Source organism: Colius striatus, chromosome 14 (genome assembly GCF_028858725.1).
Source record: "Colius striatus isolate bColStr4 chromosome 14, bColStr4.1.hap1, whole genome shotgun sequence".
Taxonomy (NCBI): domain Eukaryota; kingdom Metazoa; phylum Chordata; class Aves; order Coliiformes; family Coliidae; genus Colius; species Colius striatus.
This window is the reverse complement of record NC_084772.1, coordinates 2,359,475-2,381,378: the sequence shown is the minus strand read 5'-3', so window position 1 is coordinate 2,381,378 and position 21,904 is coordinate 2,359,475. Positions and strand designations below refer to the sequence as shown.

Here is a 21,904-nt window from a genome sequence, read left to right as displayed (position 1 = left end):
GCACACAACCCAAACCCTGCCTCTGAGCTGCTGCCTGTGCAGGTGACACAGAGCAGGGACCAAACTGCCCCAGACCCTGCAGTTGCCCCTCAGATGGGAAACCCCATTGGAAGGGGAAGAGCACAAAGGTCTCCTCCTGGCAAAAGGCAACTTGAGCCCCTTTCCTCTTGTCTTGGCATTTGTTCCTTGGGAGCAGAGCCTGACCCCCAGCTCCCTGCAGCCTCCTGTCAGGGAGTGTCAGAGAGGGCTCCTGGCTGCCCTCAGCCTCCTCTTCTCCAGGCTCAACACCCCCATTCCCTCAGCCCCTCCCCAGCCCCTTGTGCTCCAGCCCCTTCCCCAGCTCTGTGCCCGGCTCTGGCCACGCTGCAGCCCCTCAGTGTCCCTGTGGCAGTGAGTGAGGGGCCCAGCACTGACACAGCCCTGGAGCTGCAGCCCCTCAGTGTCCCTGTGGCAGTGAGTGAGGGGCCCAGCACTGACACAGCCCTGGAGCTGCAGCCCCTCAGTGTCCCTGTGGCAGTGAGTGAGGGGCCCAGCACTGACACAGCCCTGGAGCTGCAGCCCCTCAGTGTCCCTGTGGCAGTGAGTGAGGGGCCCAGCACTGACACAGCCCTGGAGCTGCAGCCTCCCCAGGGCCCAGCACAGGGGCACAGGCACTGCCCTGCTCCTGCTGCCCCCCCAGTGCTGATCCCAGCCAGGCTGCCCTTGGCCTTCTTGCCCCCCTGGGCACGCTGCTGGCTCCTGTTCAGGCCCTGGCACCAACCCCCCCAGGCCCTTTCCCTGCAGCAGTTTCCAGCCCCTCTGCCCCAGCCTGCAGCTGCCTGGGCTTGGTGAGGCTCAAGGGCAGGACCCAGCCCTGGGCTTTGTTCAGCCTCATGCTACAGCCTGGGCAGGGCTCTCTGCAGCTCCTTCATCCCCAGGCACAGCCACACTCCTGCTGAGCCTCGTGCCACCCCTCCCCTGCCCCTGCAGCCCCCGCTGAGCTCACCCCACTCTCAGCCCCCTTCTGCCACCGTCTGCCACCTTCACCCAGGAGCTCTTTCCCTTGCCCAGAGCTGTTCCTGCCTCCTGCCAGGAAAATGAATCAACTCCTGGCTCTGCCAGTCGATGCCAGGGAGCTGCTGCTTTGGTGCCAGCTGAGAAGGAAGAACCAGGCTGCGTGTGCCCCGTCCCTGCCTCAGCGCCCACCCACGCTGCCACGGCTGCAATCCCACCTCCTTCCCTTTCCCCTCTGCCTGGCAGCTCTCCCCTGAGCTCTCAGCCCACTGGCAAGCCCTGGCAGCTCTGCCCCTGCCCAGGCAACAGCAGCACAACCCTCTCTCCGAGGCAGAGGCTGCCACACTTCACCTTCCAGTCCGGTGGGAGCTGGGCACCGAATCCCAGGGCAGGAAACATCTTGTCTCTGAAAGAGAAGCAGAAAAGCTGTCTGGGTGTGTTTACACACAGCAAGAAGAAGTGCACAGCTCCTGCTGCAGCCTCCCCATGCTGCCAGCCTCCCAACACCCAGCTCCACTGAAAGCACCAGCTAAAGGAGGTGCCAGCCTTCCCTTCTCCCACGGACACACGGGGTCTCTGCAGAGCACGAGAGCTGGGACAGAAGAGATTGTCCCTCTTGGTCTTTAGTGGGGAAAGAAAGAGCCCAGCTTTGCTTCATGACCCACAGAGAGCAGGAGCACTCTTTTGCCCAGACACCTGAGCCTGTTGTAACCCTGGAGATGGAGAAAGCCAAAAGGGACTCTCCATCTTGGTCACAAAAGGCAGCGTGGTGAGACCAGCTGGTCTGTGCTCTGTTGGTGTCTGTTCCTCAAGGCAAGGCAGCATCTAGTGGCTGCTCCAGCTCTGCCAACCCTCCCTCTCAACAGTGATGGGGGGAGAGGAGGAACCCTGTCCTCACCCTCTCCTCCTCCTCCTCCATCCCATTCTCCTCCCAGAGAGCTGACTATTTAGCCCTGGCTTTGGAGAGGGGATGGCAGCAGGCTCCCAGGAGGCAGGGGATCAGCTGCAAGCTCAGGGGTGGAGGCAGCAGGGCAGGGTGCTTACGAGTCATAGTCCTGGATGATCTGCCCCACAGCCCAGATGGCTGACAGGTACTCATTGGTGCCCATGGGGTTGATGTAGTGCAGCGAGGAGGGGTCTCGGGGGTTCCCGTTGGAGGCTGTGAAGTCGATTCCAACCTGTGTGGCAAGAGAGGAGCAGAGGCCTGTGCTGGCAGACACAGCTGCAGAGCTGCACACCCCCCTCGCTGCCTCCCATGGCCTCACACAGTCCCACCAGCACCTGAAGCCTCAGCTTCCCCAAGCCATCTGCCCAGCTCCAGCTCCTCACCTTCCCACGCCCCAAAGGCTGATTAAACCAAGGGCCATTCCCTGGCACCTCCCTGCAGCACCTGAGGGGTCCTGAACAGCCTCTGCTCCTGCAGCAAACCACCACCACCGTCATCATCTTCACCACCATCATCATCTTCACCACCATCACCATCACCACATCATCATCATCACCACCATCATCATCTTCACCACCATCACCACCATCATCATCATCACCACCATCACATCATCATCACCATCACATCATCATCACCATCACATCATCATCACCATCACATCATCATCACCACCACCACCATCATCACCACCACATCATCATCGTCACCACCATCATCATCTTCACCACCACCATCATCATCTTCACCACTATCATCATCACCACCATCATCATCATCACCACCATCATCATCATCACCATCACCACCACCATCACCATCATCACCACCATCATCATCTTCACCACCATCATCATCTTCACCACCACCATCATCATCATCACCACCACATCACCATCACCATCATCACCACCATCATCATCACCACCATCACCATCATCATCATCACCACCATCATCATCACCACCATCACCATCACCACCATCACCATCACCATCATCACCACGACATCATCATCATCATCATCTTCACCACCATCATCATCATCACCACCATCATCATCACCATCACCATCATCACCACCACATCATCAGCATCATCATCACCATCTTCACCACCATCATCATCACCACCATCACCATCATCATCACCACCACATCATCATCATCACCACCATCATCTTCCCCACCATCATCATCATCACCACCATCATCATCATCATCACCACCATCATCATCACCACCATCACCATCACCACCACATCATCATCACCACCACCACATCATCATCATCTTCACCACCATCATCACCACCACCATCATCATCACCACCACCATCATCATCATCACCATCACCATCATCATCACCACCACCACCACCATCTTCATCACCATCATCATCATCACCACCACATCATCATCATCACCACATCATCTTCATCACCACCATCATCATCTTCACCACCACCACCACCACCACATCATCATCATCACCACCATCACCACATCATCACCACCACATCACCACCACCACCACCTCATGCCAGGGCACAAAGCTCAGCAGCTGAGCAGTCTCACAGCCACTCACTCAGCGGGAGGTGAGTGGCACCTGATGACCTCCAAGGCCTTTTTAGCTGAAATGGTTGTGTGGCATGAAGAGGGGGACTGAGTGCAGCCTGGGGAGCTCTGCAGTGGCACCCAGCTGAGTGCTTGCAGCTGCTCTGCCTGGTGCCATCCAGGGGAGCCTTGACAGCTTTAACCAAGTGGGCTTGTGTGAACAAGGTGATCCTGCACCTAGGCAGGGCAACCAGCAGCATGAGCACAGCCTGGGGGGAAGGAATGGAGGGAGAGCAGCCTGCAGAGAAGGATTTGGGGTAAGTGTGGGTGAAAGGTTGGACATGAGCATGAGTCCCTCCAGCTCAGCTGTCTCTGCAGCATCACACCCAGCACAACTCATAATGTGCTCTTTGAAGCTCAGAGAGGAAAGTGTGGCCAGAGGGTCAAGGGAAGTGATCCTGCATCCAGTTCTGGAGCCCACAGTAGGAGACAGACATGGACCTGCTGGGATTGGGTGCAGGGGAGGGCCACAAAACTGGTGATGAGGCTGGAACATCTCCCCTCTGAAGAAAGGCTGAGAGCTGGGCTTGCTCAGCCTGGAGGAGGCTCAGGGGAGACCTGAAGCCTCAGCTTCCCAAAGCCATCTGCCCAGCTCCAGCTCCTCACCTTCCCACGCCCCAAAGGCTGATTAAACCAAGGGCCATTCCCTGGCACCTCCCTGCAGCACCTGAGGGGTCCTGAACAGCCTCTGCTCCTGCAGCAAACCACCACCACCATCATCATCTTCACCACCATCACCACCGTCATCATCATCACCACCATCACCATCATCATCACCACCACCACATTATCATCATCACCATCATCATCTTCACCACCATCATCATCACCACCATCATCATCTTCACCACCACATCATCATCACCACCACCACATCATCACCACCACCACCACATCATCACCACCACCACCACATCATCATCATCACCACCACATCATCATCATCACCACCACATCATCATCACCACCACATCATCATCATCACCACCACATCATCATCATCACCACCACATCATCATCATCACCACCACATCATCATCACCACCATCATCATCATCACCATCACCACCATCATCACCATCACCCCCATCATCATCACCACCATCACCACCATCATCATCATCACCATCACCACCATCACCCCCATCATCATCACCACCATCACCACCATCATCATCATCACCATCACCACCATCATCACCATCACCCCCATCATCATCACCACCATCACCACCATCATCATCATCACCATCACCACCATCATCACCATCACCCCCATCATCACCACCACATCATCATCACCACCACATCATCCCCCCTGCTGGGATTGGGTGCAGGGGAGGGCTACAAAACTGGTGATGAGGCTGGAACACCTCCCCTCTGAAGAAAGGCTGAGAGCTGGGCTTGCTCAGCCTGGAGGAGGCTCAGGGGAGACCTTGTGGCCCTTCAATACTTGGGGGGCACTTATGGAAAAGATGGAGACAGACACCTTAGCAAGGCCTGTCGTGACAGGAGGGTGTTCTTCAACCTGAAAGAGGTTGGACTGAGCTTGGACATGAGGAGGAAACCCTTCCTGCTGAGGGTGGGTGCCCACAGAAGCTGTGCCTGCCCCATCACTGCAAGTGGGGAGGCTCAGGCTGGATGGGGCTTTGAGCAAGGCATCCCTGCCCATAGCAAGGGGCTTGGACTAGATGATCCTTTGAAGGTCCTTTCCCCACCCAAACCACTCTGTGTTTGTCATTCTATGTTAAAGCAGCCAAGGCCACCTGGGCATTTGGACCTGAAGGTCTTTGACCAAAGAGTGATGACCCCAAGCAGCTCTTCCCCTGCAGCCCCTCTTCCCTGGGCTCCCCTGGGGACATGCTGAGCCCTCAGGGGACTCCTCTTTCTCCCTCCTCCATTAGGCTTTCTATTTCAAGGCATTTGTAGCAAAGCCTGCCTGAGCCCCAGCCAAATCTGGCCAGGAGATGCTGAGCCACCCCAGCTGAAGGGAAGGAGGAGCAGGTGATGGCACTGCACTTGCCTTGTTTGCTCAGCAAGCAGGCAAACCCCAACATCACTCTGGCAGCTCAACTGAGCTCAGGGGATTCACCAGGGGTTTTGCACCTTCTCCTTAAGGGAGAGGATGAGCTGTGATGTGGCTGAGAAGGGACCTTGGGCTGGCTGGGGCAAGGAGACACCCCAGCTCAGGACGTGCCACCAGCCTGTGCCAGGGCTGCTGGTAGAACAGGCTTGACAGGACAAAGGGTTTAAACTGGGAGAGAGTGGGTTTGGATGGAGACAAGAGAGAAATGTTGGATGATGGGAGTGGGGATGCCCTGGCACAGGCTGTGAGAGAGGCTGTGGCTGCCCCATCCCTGGCAGTGCCCAAGGGCAGCTTGGATGGGGCTGGGAGCAGCCTGGGCTGGTAGAAGTTGCCCCTGGCCATGGCAGGGGGTTGGAATGATGATCTTTAAGATCCTTCCCAGCCCAAACAACCCCATGATAACATGACTTAGTCAAGCAACCTCACAGCCTCACAACCTGCACTTCACACCCAGCTCCCGTGGAGGCAGCCAGGGCACAGGCAGGGAGCAGAGGGATGCTCAGGGGGCTCAGACACAGGGACCACTCATGTGAGCACAGCCACCAAGAGCAGCACTTGGGCTCCAGATGGCAGAGGGAGGCAGCTGGTGTGCCTGCAGCACGAGGCTGGGCACACTGCCCTCCTTCCCTGTGCCTCCAGCCCTTATCTCCCTCAGCAGGGAGGGCACCAGGGGCCTCTCCAGGGCTGCCCACAGCAGTGTCTCCCTCCAGCTCAGCTGTCTCTGCAGCATCACACCCAGCACAAACCCACTCATGCTTTTGGAGCAAAGCTGCTTTGACCTTCCATCAGCTGCCAGGGCTTTAGATTGGGGTGTGGGGAGGAGGATGGCTGCATTCAAGCCTAATTCACACAAGAGCTCTGTGCTAGCAACAAACTTAATGATTTTCCCTTCTATTCACTCTCCAGCACCAAGACCTTTGCAGACAGCAGCAGAACAGCACACAAAAAGCTCTCCCAACAGCTCCTGTTCCTATGGCAACTCTTCCTCCTCCTCCTACTCTCCCCCACCCCATCGTGTTTGCAGATGAAACAACAAAACAGGAGCAGAGATGCTGCCCACAGCTCTGCCCCTGCTGCCCAGGGAAGCTGGCAGAAGCTGAACCCTCCACTTCTGCACCATGGAGCCTTCACCTGGGGCTGCAATGCCCTGCCTCAGTCTCTCCTGACAAGCCACAGTCCAGCCTGAAAGTGGAGACAGCAGCAGAGGTGCAGAAAACCATCTCATTAGCAGCCCAAAGCCTCTCAGCTGGCTGCAACATAAGGAGAGCTTCCCTGCAAAGCCACGGGGAGAGAAGCTGCTTTGTGAAGGGTCAAGAAGGTGTTTGAGTGAGGCTGACCTTCAAGCAAGGTCCTGTTTGCTGCTGGACACACCTGAGCATCCCAGAAATGACCCCTCCAAACCACACAAGTTGGAGCAAAGAGGGGCAGCTCCTCAGTACCAGGAGAAGCCACCCAAGCTGGTGCCAAATGGGATGCAGAACCTCCCCCCTCAGTGCTGAGCATCACACAGGCTTTAACATCACTGGGCAAAGAGGAGCAAAAGTCCTTACAGTAAACATCAGCTGGCAGCCTCCCAGGATGTAGTCCAGGAAGGAGAAATCTCTGGTTATCTGAAAGAGAACCAAAAAGAAAGTGTTGCAGCCACTGTCACCACAAACCAAAGCAAGAGGGGCCTCCAGGGACCTTCAGCCACCTGGCAAAGCAGCAGGAGGAACCACTTGGGTCTCCCACAGCAGCATTTTGGCACTTCACAAGGCACAAGAGGCCAAGCAGGGCTGGGTGTTGGCCCAAAGATGGGGTGGGAGGCTTGGGCAGGGGTCCTTGAGAGCTGGGAGGGTCCATCAGGATGAACTGAATGGGAGATGCTGTCCCTGGGGACAGTGACACCAGCTGCAGATCTGCTGTGGGAAGAGCTGTCAGCCTTTTCCCCACCCTGCTGCTGCCATGCAGAGGGAGGACATCATCACCTCAGCTCAGGACCTCTCCCATCAGCACCCAGAGTGGCCCCAGGGAGTGCAAACATCCACAGCTTGGACACTGTGCACTTGCTGCCCACCTGGAATCCCTCCTCCTGGGTCTGTGACCAGCAACATGGGACCTCAGAGGGAGAGAAAGCCCAGCAGAAAGCAAATGAGGCTGTTTGTGCTCCACAGCTCCTGTGCTTGGGGCCACAGGGGCTCTGCAAGCACAGGAGGGATGAGGGAAGCTGGGGAAGAGACCCCAGCTGAGCCAGGAGCAGAAGGAAACACCCCTGCACTGCACTCACTTTGCAAGACTTGACAATGATGATCCCAGAGTTCTTGTAATTCTTCTTCTTCTTCTGCTTTTTGGGGTTAATGCACTCGAGCTCCAGCTGCAACACAAGACACTGGTGTGAGAGCTGTGCTGGGCTGTGCTGGGCTGGGCTGGGCTGGGCTGGGCTGTGCTGGGTGGCTGCAGCCCACTCCTGTGGGCATCATCCCTCAGAGGGTCACAGAACCATTTGGGTGGGCAAAGCCCCTGAAGCTGCTGCAGTCCCAGCCCTGGCCTCACCCTGCCCAGCCCAGCACTGACCCACAGCCCTCAGCACCTCAGCTCCAGGGCTTTGGGATCCCTCCAGGGCTGGGCACTGCCCCAGCTCCCTGGGCAGCCTGGCACAGGGCTCACACCCCTCTCAGGGAAACAGTTGTGCCTCAGCTCCAAGCTCAGCCTCCCCTGCAATGGCTGTGAAGGGGCTGAGGGCCAATGCTGAGGGATGTGCAGGGCTGCTGATCAGCTGCACACAACCCAAACCCTGCCTCTGAGCTGCTGCCTGTGCAGCTGACACAGAGCAGGGACCAAACTGCCCCAGACCCTGCAGTTGCCCCTCAGATGGGAAACCCCATTGGAAGGGGAAGAGCACAAAGGTCTCCTCCTGGCAAAAGGCAACTGCAGCCCCTTTCCTCTTGTCTTGGCATTTGTTCCTTGGGAGCAGAGCCTGACCCCCAGCTCCCTGCAGCCTCCTGGCAGGGAGTGTCAGAGAGGGCTCCTGGCTGCCCTCAGCCTCTTCTCCAGGCTCAACACCCCCATTCCCTCAGCCCCTCCCCAGCCCCTTGTGCTCCAGCCCCTTGTGCTCCAGCCCCTCTGCCCCAGCCTGGAGCTGCCTGGGCTTGGGGAGGTGCAATGTGCAGAATGTGGCTGCCTCCAGTGCAGACACAGCTCCAGCAGCATGTCACACCTCCCAAACCAAAAGGCATCCCAGTGCTGCTTCAGACATCTCAGCAGAGCTCAGTTTTCAGCCAGAACTGCCTCAGCCCTCTCCCTAGCTCAGATGGTTTAGCTATAACCATGGCCTGGGTGTGAATTTGGACTTGACTGCTTCCCAGGCTGAGTCTCAGTGCAAATACTCCCATCCCCTGCCTGCCCTGAGCAGCCCCTTCCTTGGTTTACCCCCAAAGCAGGTCAGCACTTACTGGAGAGGCATCTTGGGCTTCACACATCTTGGCCACCGAGGTCTGCAGCTCCCCAATGAAGTCATGTCCCCCATCACTGTCATAGTCATAACAGATCACCTGGGGAGCAAGGAGCACAGAGCAGCCTGAGCAGCAGCAGCTGCCTCCTGTGAGGAGACCCCCTGAAGCTCCCAACCCACCCTGATGGAGACCCCAACCAAGGGCTTTATCTGGGTTTAGGGGTGTATTTGGGCTTTGGGGGTTGGTTCTGCCTTTGTTTGGGTTTTGATCAGCAAGCCACAGGGTTCAGGCTGTTGGGTGATGGATACAAACCCCAGAGACTCCCTTACCTTGATGAGCTTCTCCACATCCCCATCACACAGGGACACCAAAGGCACAGTGAATGGCTTCCAGACAGGGTCCAGCGTGTACTTGATCACCTGCAGGGAGGGAGGGAGGAGGGAGGCAGGGATGCCCTGACCATGGGCACAGCTGAGCAGGCAGCCTGGCACAAAGGGGACCCCAGGGGACCCCAGGCCAGGTTCTTGGTGTGGCAAGCTACAAAGAGTCCCATTTCAGCCCTCTTCTACCTCCTTCACTCAGGCACAGCAGCTTGCTCTTCTCAGCCTGGGGCACGTGTGAGGTGGGATCACAGGATCCCACCATGGTGAGGTGGGAAGGGCCCTGCAGAGCTCATCCAGCCCCTGCTCCAGCAGCTTCCCCTGGCTCAGGGGCACAGGAATGTGTCCAGATGGGGTTGGAAACCTCCTGAGAAGGAGCCTCCACACCCTCCCTGGGCAGCCTGGGCCAGGGCTCCCTCACCTCGGCACCAAAGGACTTGCTCCTTGTTTTTAAGTGGAATTGTTTGTGTTCTGGCTCATGTCCCTTACCCCTTGTGCTGTCCCTGGGCACCACAGAGCAAAGCCCATCCCCATCCTCCTGACACCCACCCTTGAGGCATTTCTCAGCATTGCTGAGGTGCCCCTGAGCTCAGGCTTCTCTTCCCCAGGCTCAACAGCCCCAGGGCTGCAGCCTTTCCTCCTCACACACATGTTCCAGCCCCTCAGCATCTTGCTGTCCCTGCCCTGGCCTCTCTGCAGCAGTTCCCTGTGTCTCTGGAGCTGGGCAGCCCAGAGCTGGCCACAGGACTCCAGATGAGGCCTCACAGGGCAGAGCAGAGGGGAGCAGAGCCTCCCTCACCCTGCTGCCCACACTGGGTGCCCCCAGGCTGCCTTTGGCCCCTTGCCCACGAGGCCACGTTGCTGCTCATGGTCAGTCTTTCATCAGGCAGGATTCCCAGGTCCCTCCCTGCAGACAGGCACAGAGGCACCTCTGCAGAGGTACACCAGGTGCCCTCACACGATGCTGGGGGATTTATCCACCTCTGGAGGTGATTAAACAAACCTGCTGGAGAAAACCACAGCAGACTGGGCACAACCATGCCCACAGCACTGGCACAACCACTTACCCCATCCCATTCCCAGCCTCTGCATCCCCTTGCCTGCACCCTGCTCATTGCTCCCTCCAGCCCAGCCCTGACCACCCAGAAGATGGAGCAGTGGGATGCTGCAAGCAGCCAGGAAAGCCAAAGAGCCCTGGGCACACCCAGCTCTCCCCTCACCTGCCTGACATCTGCTGCCTGAGCTGCAGAAGCTCCCCTTGATGCTTTCTGAGGTTTCCTGGGTGAATGCCATGGGTTGGGGGCAAGCTCAGCAAGCTCTGGCACCTGCTGTGTGCATCAGGGCAGCTGAGGAGCCTCTTGCACCAAGGAGTTGTGCTCAGAGGGGGAGAGAGATCCATGTGAGCATCAGGAGCTCACATGCCAGAGACCCTGGCAGCACATTAAACCCTTCTCTGTGCAGGACTAACATGGGTGATCCCTGGCCTGGAGGAGCTGGGCAGCTGGAGCAGCAGCAGCCCAGCAGAGAGGAGGAGGAGGCCCAGGGGTGCTGCTGCAGGCAAAACAGCCTCTTGAGCCCTGAGGCTGCTGCTACAGACATGGAACTTGCAAGAGAGCCAGGCAAACCCTGCCACTGGCAGCACAGTTTAGTGCAGAATGTGTAAACACCTCCTCCAGCAGGCTGGGAAGAGCAGGGGAGAGCCCACACAGCCCAGACAGGGATCAGGGGGTGGGGAAAGTGCTCAGCTGGGAGGTCACACTTGTGCTGAAATAACAGGCTGGAATCCCTCCCTGCCAGACACCTCAGTGGGGGCAAGAGAGCTGCCAGCAGCAGCCTGAGAGGGGTCTGCTCCCACACCCAGAGCTGCAAGAATGGGGAGCCTCAAAACACTGAGATGCTCCAGTGCTGGGCTGGGAGTCAGGGAAACACAGGCACTGAGGTTGGCAAAGCCCCTGAAGCTGCTGCAGCCCCAGCCCTGGCCTCACCCTGCCCAGCCCAGCACTGACCCACAGCACCTCAGCTCCAGGGCTTTGGGATCCCTCCAGGGCTGGGCACTGCCCCAGCTCCCTGGGCAGCCTGGCACAGGGGCTCACACCCCTCTCAGGGAAACAGTTCTGCCTCAGCTCCAAGCTCAGCCTCCCCTGCAATGGCTGTGAAGGGGCTGAGGGCCAACGCTGAGGGATGTGCAGGGCTGCTGAGCAGCTGCACACAACCCAAACCCTGCCTCTGAGCTGCTGCCTGTGCAGCTGACACAGAGCAGGGACCAAACTGCCCCAGACCCTGCAGTTGCCCCTCAGATGGGAAACCCCACTGGAAGGGGAAGAGCACAAAGGTCTCCTCCTGGCAAAAGGCAACTTGAGCCCCTTTCCTCTTGTCTTGGCATTTGCTCCTTGGGAGCAGAGCCTGACCCCCAGCTCCCTGCAGCCTCCTGGCAGGGAGTGTCAGAGAGGGCTCCTGGCTGCCCTCAGCCTCTTCTCCAGGCTCAACACCCCCATTCCCTCAGCCCCTCCCCAGCCCCTTGTGCTCCAGCCCCTTCCCCAGCTCTGTGCCCGGCTCTGGCTGTGCTGCAGCCCCTCAGTGTCCCTGTGGCAGTGAGTGAGGGGCCCAGCACTGACACAGCCCTGGAGCTGCAGCCCCTCAGTGTCCCTGTGGCAGTGAGTGAGGGGCCCAGCACTGACACAGCCCTGGAGCTGCAGCCTCCCCAGGGCCCAGCACAGGGGCACAGGCATTGCCCTGCTCCTGCTGCCCCCCCAGTGCTGATCCCAGCCAGGAGGGGTGGAGGGTTACATTTGGGCTGGGGAGAGGGAGGCTGTTGGAGCATCCATCACTTGAAAGAAAACCTGGCTAGACCCTTCTGCAGCAAGACAGGACAGGGGAGGAACTGAGCATCAATGCAGAGCAAAAGGCAGTAGATGCATCTGCTCCCTGAGGTGGTGCCAGGGAGGCCAGTGACAGCTCCCAGGCCCCACATTCCTTCCAGCACAAAGGGCTGGAGGTCACTCCAAACCCCCAGGTCTGAGAAACACACCTGGGTGAGTCAAAGCCCAGCTACCCACACTAAAGCAGGAGGACACAGGCAGTTGAGGTCCCAGCCTGCTCCTGCAGCAACCCTGAGGCTGGAATGGCTTAAACATATGTGGAAACATGTGTGGGACAGCACTGGGTTAAAAAGGCAGCCTGAAGCAGTAGCCAGGGCACAGAGAGGCTCAGACACCCTGGTGTGCAGTGAAGGAACCTCCCTGGGCTTGCACAGCAGTGGCAAAAATCAATGCATGGAGAGACTGTGAGTGAGCATCATCCCCCTCCTCCCACAGCAGCTCACTCTGGGTTTGCTGAGCTGGGACAAGGCTTAACCAAGGCTTGAGGGGAGAAGAGGAGGGTGAGATGAGGACAGGAAAATGAGGGCTGGGAGCTGAGGTGTGATGGGAGCCTTCCTCTGCTGTGAGCCCCCTCTCCCTGCCAGCAGCTCTCTGCAAAACAAAAGCCTACAAACAAAAGCTTTGGGGAGGGGGATACAAAAGGCTGTTGCAAAGTACTCCTTTGGCTGGTTTTAGAGCAGAAGCCAACCTCCTGCCTCTCCCAGCAGACACCAGTGCTTCTCCCTGCCTGTGCTGGGGCTCTTGTTAGAGACATCACAAATATCACTGTGGCTGCTTCAGCAGCTTGACAACAGCAAGAGAAAAGGAGCTCAGAGCAAACCACACAGCAGGCAGCGAGGGACAGGGAGGAGTCAGCACCCACCAGCACCCTGGCCCAGGGCTCTGCCTTCCCAGCCAGGCCTCTGGCTCTGTTAGACACAAGAGCTTGTGCACTAAAGCTGGAGACACTTGAGCACACTCCCAGCTTAGCTGAGGGTCTGGGGAGAGCTCACTTTAACCTTTCCCCATCACCTCTCTCCAGCACCTCCCCCAGGGGCAGCTCATCCCACAGCTCCTGTGCATGCAGGGAGCATGTGCCAGGGCTCAGCTCATGCCCAGGGAGCATGTGCCAGGGCTCAACTCATGCCCAGGGAGCATGGGCCAGGGCTCAGCTCTGCACCTCCTCCAGGGGCAGCTCATCCCACAGCTCCTGTGCATGCAGGGAGCATGGGCCAGGGCTCAGCTCATGCCCAGGGAGCATGTGCCAGGGCTCAGCTCAGCACCTCCCAAGGTGGCAGCTCATCCCACAGCTCCTGTGCATGCAGGGAGCATGGGCCAGGGCTCAGCTCATGCCCAGGGAGCATGGGCCTAAGGCTCAGCTCTGCATCTCCTCCAGGGGCAGCTCATCCCACAGCTCCTGTGCATGGAGGGAGAATGTGCCAGGGCTCAGCTCATGCCCAGGGAGCATGTGCCAGGGCTCAGCTCAGCACCTCCCCAGGTGGCAGCTCATCCCACAGCTCCTGTGCATGCAGGGAGCATGGGCCAGGGCTCAGCTCATGCCCAGGGAGCATGTGCCAAGGCTCAGCTCAGCACCTTTCTAGGTGGCAACTCATCCCACAGCTCCTGTGCATGGAAGGAGCATGTGCCAGGGCTCAGCTCATGCCCAGGGAGCATGGGTCAAGGCTCAGCTCATGCTCAGGGAGCATGGACCCTCCCCAGGTGGCAGCTCATCTCACAGCTCCTGTGCATGGAAGGAGCATGTGCCAGGGCTCATCTCATGCCCAGGGAGCATGTGCCAGGGCTCAGCTCATGCCCAGGGGGCATGGGCCCTCCCCAGGTGGCAGCTCATCCCACAGCTCCTGTGCATGCAGGGAGCATGGGCCAGGGCTCATCTCATGCCCAGGGAGCATGTGCTAGGCCTCAGCTCATGCCCAGAGAGCATGTGCCAGGGCTCAGCTCAGCACCTCCCCAAATGGCAGCTCATCCCACAGCTCCTGTGCATGCCCAGGGAGCATGTGCTAGGGCTCAGCTCATGCCCAGGGAGCGTGAGTCAAGGCTCAGCTCTGCATCTCCTCCAGGGGCAGCTCATCCCACAGCTCCTGTGCATGGAGGGAGAATGTGCCAGGGCTCAGCTCATGCCCAGGGAGCATGTGCCAAGGCTCAGCTCAGCACCTTCCTAGGTGGCAACTAATCCCACAGCTCCTGTGCATGGAAGGAGCATGTGCCAGGGCTCAGCTCATGCCCAGGGAGCATGGGCCTAAGGCTCAGCTCATGCCCAGGGAGCATGGGCCAGGGCTCAGCTCATGCCCAGGGAGCATGTGCCAGGGCTCAGCTCAGGCCCAGGGAGCATGGGCCTAAGGCTCAGCTCAGGCCCAGGGAGCATGTGCCAGGGCTCAGCTCATGCCCAGGGGGCATGGGCCCTCCCCAGGTGGCAGCTCATCCCACAGCTCCTGTGCATGGAAGGAGCATGTGCCAGGGCTCAGCTCATGCCCAGGGAGCATGGGTCAAGGCTCAGCTCATGCCCAGGGAGCATGGGCCCTCCTCAGGTGGCAGCTCAGTGATCTGCTGGAGTCCAGCAGCTTCAGCTGGAGACTGGGGAGGCAGCAGTGAGGTTCTGAACTGCCCAGATGCCACCCTGCTGTGTGGGTGACTGCTGAGATCACCCTGTGAGGGGCCAGAGGATGGTGGTGCCTCAGCAGGTGGGGTTGCAGTCACACTCACCTCTGTCCTGTGGACCAGCATCCACTTCCCATCATCACCTGGTTTATAAAACTCCAAGAAGGGATCTGACTTTCCAAACAGGTCCTGGGGGGAGAAGAACAGGACAGATTACACCCAGGACCAAGGCAGATCTGCAATGCCAACCCTGCAGACACCCTCCTGGGGCCATCTCAAGCCTGCCCACAAACAGGCAGCCTGCCCCCTCCCAGGGCAGCTCTCTGCTGTCCCAGCACAGATGTGGTGGGGGAATCAGCTCTTTGGATGCAGATGCCCCACCAACAACCCCAGCTGGGAGGCAGCTGCATTTAGGCTTGGAAAAACAACCCAAGCTTCAAAGGAGATGGAGGATTATGAAGTGTATGAGTGTCTTAGGGGAAAAGGGGGGGAGGAAAACCCTCCCCAAGCCAACACCCTCCTACACAGGGTGGTAAAGTATGAGCAGAGGAAGTCTGTAAGGAGCAAACTGCCCTGGTGGTGACAGAGATCATGCAACACCCTCTGAGATGCAGCCCTCAGACAGTGTGTGCTGCCTCTCCTCAGCTCCCCCCTGAGGGAGATGCACACAGACACCTGCAGGCCACAGGGCTGCTCTGGGACACCCCCAGAGGAGGGTGGCACTGGTGGCACTGGTGGCACTGGCACAGGGAAACCCCAGCACTTCCATGCAGAACTGCATTCCCAGTCAGGAAAATGAGGTGGCTAACAAGTAAACCAAGCCCAAGACATTCCAAATGATGCAGTGAGAACTGAAGCCAGCCCAGCTGGGTTTTCCTCCCCCAGGCAGGTGGGTGCCCCAGTCCTGCAAAGAGCTGGAGGAACTTCTTAGGGGGTTTGAACAGGAGCTTTGGGGGTTTCCAAGTGATGCTGAGGGCTGCCCACAGAGGAGGAACCATGGAGCCCACAACCAGCCTTAGAGGTGGCAGCTGGGACCTGCAGGAGCTCTGGTGATGCCCCAGCAGAAGACCCAGTAACATTCCTATCCTGTGTCCAAAGCCAGCTGGAAAAGCCACTCACTGCAGAGTGCTTTGGTTTGGAGAAGCTGTAACCTGCTGCAGTCAAAATCCTTCTGCCAGCAGAGCAGAGCAGAAAGGCTCCCAGGGCTGCTCTCTGGTGAGATTAGGTGGTTCTTCTCCTACTCTTTCTCATGTGTTTGTAGGAGAGAAAACTGAGGCATTGCTCCTGCAGGGCTACAGCTCTGAGCCTGCTCACCCACAGCCTGGGCTGGGCACCTTCAAGCTTCACTGATGGATTAAAGAAGCAGAGGTGGGCACCTGACCCTGCCTAAGGCAGCTTAACCTGCAACCCAGTGTGGTTTCAGCAGCAGCCTGGGCTGGGGGAGGCTCAGAGGACAGCAGGGAGCTGGGAGGGATGGCTGCTGCCTGTCAGCCTCCCTCCATTCCAAGCAGGGTGGGAGATGCCTCCAATGGTATGGGAGATGCCCACAGGATTGTGGGATGCTGTGTTCAAACAAAAGCACCAACACCTCACCCCTGCAAGGGTGGGGAAGGAACTCAGCAGCCCAGATCAACCTGCAAACTGGTCCAAGAATATGAACCATTGGAACTGGTCCTTGCACAGCATGGACATGGAAGGGAGAGGTGGCACCTCCCCAAGCTGCAGCTCCCCAAACCACAGCCTCCAGCAGCAACCCTGGCTCTCCCTGGCAAGGTGGCACACACAGTCTGGGGCTGAGTTCCCAGGGGAAAACACCTCCTCTTCTGCTTGTGTGGTGGGGAGGGAGGATCTGTCCTCAGCCTGAGAGAAGGGTGGGCCTGGCAGAAGGAGCTGAGCACAGCTCCAGGCTGCCTTGGTGGCAAAGCCATTCCCAACAGGAGGGAAAACACTTGGGTAAACCAGGAACCCACCTTGTGTGGACAACAGGACTGGACAAACCATGTCCTGAGAAGGCCAATGGCAGCCTGGGGGCATCAAAGTGTGAGTGAGGGAGGTTGTGCTGCTCCTCTGCTCTGCCCTGCTGAGGAGTCCTGTGTCCAGCTCTGGGCTGCCCAGCTCCAGAGACACAGGGAACTGGTGGAGAGAGGCCAGGGCAGGGACAGCAAGGTGCTGAGGGGCTGGAACATGTGTGTGAGGAGGAAAGGCTGCAGCCCTGGGGCTGTTGAGCCTGGGGAAGAGAAGCCTGAGCTCAGGGGCACCTCAGCAATGCTGAGAAATGCCTCAAGGGTGGGTGTCAGGAGGATGGGGATGGGCTTTGCTCTGTGGTGCCCAGGGACAGCACAAGGGGGAACAGACACAGGCTGCAACACAAACAGTTCCCCTGGCCCAGGAGGAGCAAGTGCTTTGGTGCTGAGGTGAGGGAGCCCTGGCCCAGGCTGCCCAGGGAGGGTGTGGAGGCTCCTTCTCAGGAGGTTTCCAACCCCAGCTGGACACGTTGCTGTGCCCCCTGAGCCAGGGGAAGCTGCTGGAGCAGGGGCTGGGGCTGCAGCAGCCCTGCAGGACCCTTCCCACCCCACCATGGTGGTATCCTGAGACTCTGCCCCAGCAATCACCCCTCTGCCTGGCTGCTTGCCCTCCCCTGGTGTGAGCTCAGGGCCATCCTGCCACTCATGCAAGCTCCAGACAGAGTAGGACCACATTCCAATGGATCACTTAGCATCAGCCCTGGTGTGAGAGGGATGGCTGCCTGGCAGGGGAGGTCAGCTCAGAAAGCCTCACTGTTTCCCTCAGGTTATAGCCAAAGCAAAACTCAGGCATCACCCATCTCTGTCAGCCCAATGCTTCTTCCTTGGGAAAGCCAGGCCCTGATCTTTGATACACAAGCAGATGTTCACTCCATTTCCAGAGAGGCTTGAAGGCAAGAAGCCAGGTGCCCACAGCACTCCTGAGACACAGGTTGGAGGGGCATTGAAACCACCAGCTCCACCACAGCCACCTCCAAAGCACAGCCACAGCAGACATGCCAACACACAGATGCTGTGCCCCATCTCCCCTTCCCCAGCTTCACCCTCATGCTTTGTGCAGCAGGACTGCTTTCTGTGCCTGCTACACCCCAAAGCAGAGGTTCCTTCATGTCCAAAGGCCAGCAGCTTCACCCTGCATCCCCCACCCTCCACCCCACTTACCTTTTTGTCCAGTTTTCTGCCAGCCATGCTCAGAGTAATCACCCTGTTATCTGAGAGCTCTTGGGCAGCTATCTGAAAGACAAAAGGAAAGCTGCACTCACTTCCATCACAAGAAACAAGGGGAGAACCAGGGGAGCACCCAGCCCCTGAGGATGTGCACTCTGAAGGTAGCTGCACAAATCCAGCTGAGACTCAGCTGATTTTACCTTTGCAGATCAACTTGGGACCAAAGTCTAATTCCCAGCTTCTCCCTGGAATGGAGAAGGATGGAGGAAAAGGCCACACACTCCCTGGCTGGGCCTTGCTGTTCAGCCTGTGCTGAGGCACTGACACATCAGCTTTAAAGCCAACCAGGACAGGTTTTTAGCAGCTACCAGCCAGGATGCTGGTGCTGCAGCCCCTGGGACACCCAGGGACCTCCACAGGCTTGTTGTTGGGGCTGGGTCTAGGTGAAACACATGCACTTGCAGGCCTGGGAATCAATGGATATGATTAAGCCTCTTGAATGGACAGCCTGAAGGGAGAATGAGGTGTCAGGACACCCCAAGTGCAATCAGCTCTAAAGTGGAGCTCCTGAAACTCATCCCCTTTCCTGGGTGTCACAGCTGAGCTGGGCTCACGTGGCTGTTCTGCACCAGGACACCTGCAACCCTCCAAGCACTGAACCAAGAGGAAGCAGGGGCAATCCAAACCCTTGCCAGGAAGATGTGCCACCTCATCCTCCATGTCCCAGGCTGGGCAAAAAGCAGCTGCCCCATCCCTTGGGGGAGATGCCAGTGGCACCAAGGATGTCTCTGCAACATCACCCAAGGAGATGGGTCCAAGGCTGGGAACTCCACTGTTAGTCCTTGAGGAGCTGCAGCAGAGGCACAAGCACAGCCCAGATGACTCCAGTTTGAGAGAGTGTAATCACACACACTCCAGAAGGGCTTCAGCTGCCAGCCACTGTGGGTCTGGTTTTGTCTGGAACACAGGCTAATGAGCCTCTTGGTATTTTAAGGGAGAGATTGTTTAGAACCAAAAAAACAACCCCCACCAAAATGATTCCCTTCTGTTAGCAGCCCTTTTCTGAATCACTTGTGTTTCCTCAATGTCCTGCCCAAGCATCTGCTGCCCACCTCTGCCTCCTCCCACTGCCTGGACTGGCCAGAGCCTTCCCTCAGCCCCCCTGGCTGCAGTGTCCTGCCCAGGCAGGAGCCCACGCTGCCCCTTTCCCCAGGGAGGCTGCTCCCCAGTGCTGGCTCTCACAGGGAGGCTGAGATGCAGCAGGATCACAGCAAGGCTCCCAGCAAACCCTGCAGAAAGCAAGGGGGCAGTTTGCTGCAGGACAAGCAATCAGAGGGCTGTTGGCACTGAGGGGAGTGTGCAGAAGCAAGGAGGCAGAGAGGTGGCTTTTGGATGTGGCTGGGCAGCTGGGAGAGGGGCTGAGCTGCAGCTCCCCAGCAGCCTCCCAGCTCTCTGGTCTGCAGGTGATCCATTCACTCCATGCAAACCCCAATTCTCCCCTCTGCTCCAGGTCAGAAGGTCCCTGTTGCAAAGCCATGGCCTCAGTTTTCTCTCTCTAGCCCTTGGTGGGACCAAAACCTGCATGAAGATGAGGAGCTGTAGGGAAGTGGATGAAATCTGCCCTTTGCTCATGCCCACAAAAGCCCACACAGTTGGTGTCCAGCATTTCAGGGCTCCCTGCAGGCTCCATACCAGCCAGACTGAGCCAGGTATGTCCTTGTGCCAGGCTGCTGCAGGCTGCTGCTGGCACCTTCTCTCAGCCAGCAACAACAGCCCTGCCAGCAAGACCTCAGCACTGATTTCTGCACACACAGCAGCTCACTTGGGGATCTCCCCCATCCCTTCAAACCCAGGCATCCCCCTACATGATCCCATCCACCAGCCAAGGTTCTTCTGTTGCATTCACTCCTCTGGCATCTCAGTAAAGAGGAAAAACAAAGGCAAAGCAGAAGGAAGTGTGGGTGAGGGAGGCAGGGTTTGGCTTCAAGGTGTCCAGTGCTGTGCCAAGCAGTGAGGAAAGGTGCCACAACACATGAGCCTGTTGCCACCACCAAAAGAAGCCCCCTCAGCAAATGGCATGGATGGCAAACAGCAAAGCAGGCACCTGGATCTTTAATGCCATGTTACTGTCAGATCAGCACCTTCCTTGGCTTTTAAAGTGTGCAACCTTTGAACTTGACTGGAAACTTTCTGCCTGGTCCAGCTCTTCCCACTCCAGGGTGAGTGAGGCTGGGGGGCTGCTCCTGGGGGGACACACAGCTTCAGCTTCCCCAAGCCTCTTCCTCGGGTGCTTGGAGCCTAACTGCAGCAACTGAGGGAGAGAAAAGCTGGCAGCATCTTCCCAGCCAAGCACTGATGGAGATGCCCACCACATTCTGGGCTTTTAAACCCTCCCAGTGCTTTTAGATGTGGCAGAAGTCCTTGTGGGCCTCCTTCCACACCTTTGCTGCCCATCGTGTGACTGGGAACCAACACAGGAGGGATCCAGAAAGGAGAGGGAATGTGGGGGGAGGGAAACACACCTACATTCAGCCTTTTATTTCCTAAAACACCCATCACTGAAGGGGTGTGCAGCAGGAAGGCCACTGCCCAAAGGGGTCAGCAGCAGGAGCAGCAGCTGTTGCTATGAGAGCTGTTGCTATGGCACATTTCCCATCCTCTCCTTACAAAGGGCTGGCAAAGGACTCAGCCCTCTTGCCTCCATCCAGGGAGTGCTGGGCAGCCCTGTGCTAGCAGGTAACAAACAGCAGCAGCACACATTTACTTGGTGCTTCTCCAGATTGAGGCTTTTCTTACTTGAGAGAGGGAAGATTGACCAAGCAGACACTGGGCAACGTGGTCCCTGCCCCAAAGAAATCACCCTTCAACCAGACCAAAGAGGGCAGGGAAATGGGAGGTTAAATCATTGATGAGTGAAACCCCAGTCTCCTGGAGCCCAGGTGAGTGTCCTGAATCACCCCCAGCTTCTCATCCCCCCCTCACCCCCTCAGCAGGGGAGGTAAAGAGGAACCATACCGTTATCATCCCTTTCCCAGCTGGTTTGCCATTCCCCAGCAGCAGAGTCCGTGTTATTTTCTTGCTGGAGACAATCTAGAGAAGCCAAAGAAGATAAAGTCATGATTGTACAAGTGATGGAGAGCAGACTCATAAGCAACTGATCATTGCTCACAGCAGCTCATTCAGATTAAGTGCTCACAGGAGTAGAAGCCAGAGATGATGCTCAGGGATGACGTGATGCTGAGAACATCCCCGCTGTCCCCTGAGCCCACAGAGTGCAGAGCAGAGGCAGCACCAGCCCCTGAGCCCAGGGAGCAGAGCACTGGCACCTCACACTGCCAGAGCTGCCAGGCTTTGGTCCCAGCACCACCACAACTCAGCCTTTCCAACCTTTCAGGCCACAATCCCAGGGGGTGAATCCCCACCAGGAGGCACACACCAGCATCCTTCTAAGTCCCCTGGCACAGCCACTGCCAAGCACAGCCCTGGGCTCAGCACCTCCAAAGGCATTTCCTCCCCTTTGCTTCTTGTAAGAGGCCAGACAGGATGATGTGGGAGCTGAATTTAACCCCATGAGATTCTCCCCAGCTCATTCAGTTTCACTCACCTTCAGATCTGGAGATGCTGTAAGTTTTCCCCATGAAGTGCAGACCCCACATGGGGGTTCCAACAACCCACTCTACTCCCACACCTAGCAGAGACCCCTTTGAGGGCTGTCACTTCAAATGTGCAGTCCCATCCATCCTCCTGCCTCCACCTTTGCTCCTGCATCACCCAGTCCCAACAACAG

The 21,904-nt window shown here is 57.8% G+C and overlaps 1 protein-coding gene across 3 annotated transcripts in view; it reads right to left on the bottom strand.

Annotated features, from left to right (window-relative positions):
* Positions 1 to 21,904, bottom strand: part of CPNE2 (copine 2) — a 59,038-nt gene that overhangs the window by 15,852 nt on the left and 21,282 nt on the right. For 2 of the 3 annotated variants that reach the window (XM_062007774.1, XM_062007773.1), the window contains exons 4-12: positions 21,133 to 21,207; positions 18,112 to 18,183; positions 15,032 to 15,115; positions 9,402 to 9,491; positions 9,073 to 9,171; positions 7,908 to 7,994; positions 7,192 to 7,251; positions 2,038 to 2,171; positions 1,345 to 1,399 (exon numbers count right to left, since the gene is read on the bottom strand). In XM_062007774.1, the coding sequence (XP_061863758.1) occupies positions 1,345 to 1,399; positions 2,038 to 2,171; positions 7,192 to 7,251; positions 7,908 to 7,994; positions 9,073 to 9,171; positions 9,402 to 9,491; positions 15,032 to 15,115; positions 18,112 to 18,183; positions 21,133 to 21,207 (756 nt within the window). The remainder of the gene's footprint in view (positions 1 to 1,344; positions 1,400 to 2,037; positions 2,172 to 7,191; positions 7,252 to 7,907; positions 7,995 to 9,072; positions 9,172 to 9,401; positions 9,492 to 15,031; positions 15,116 to 18,111; positions 18,184 to 21,132; positions 21,208 to 21,904) is intronic. The other variant, XM_062007775.1, reaches the window with a different exon arrangement.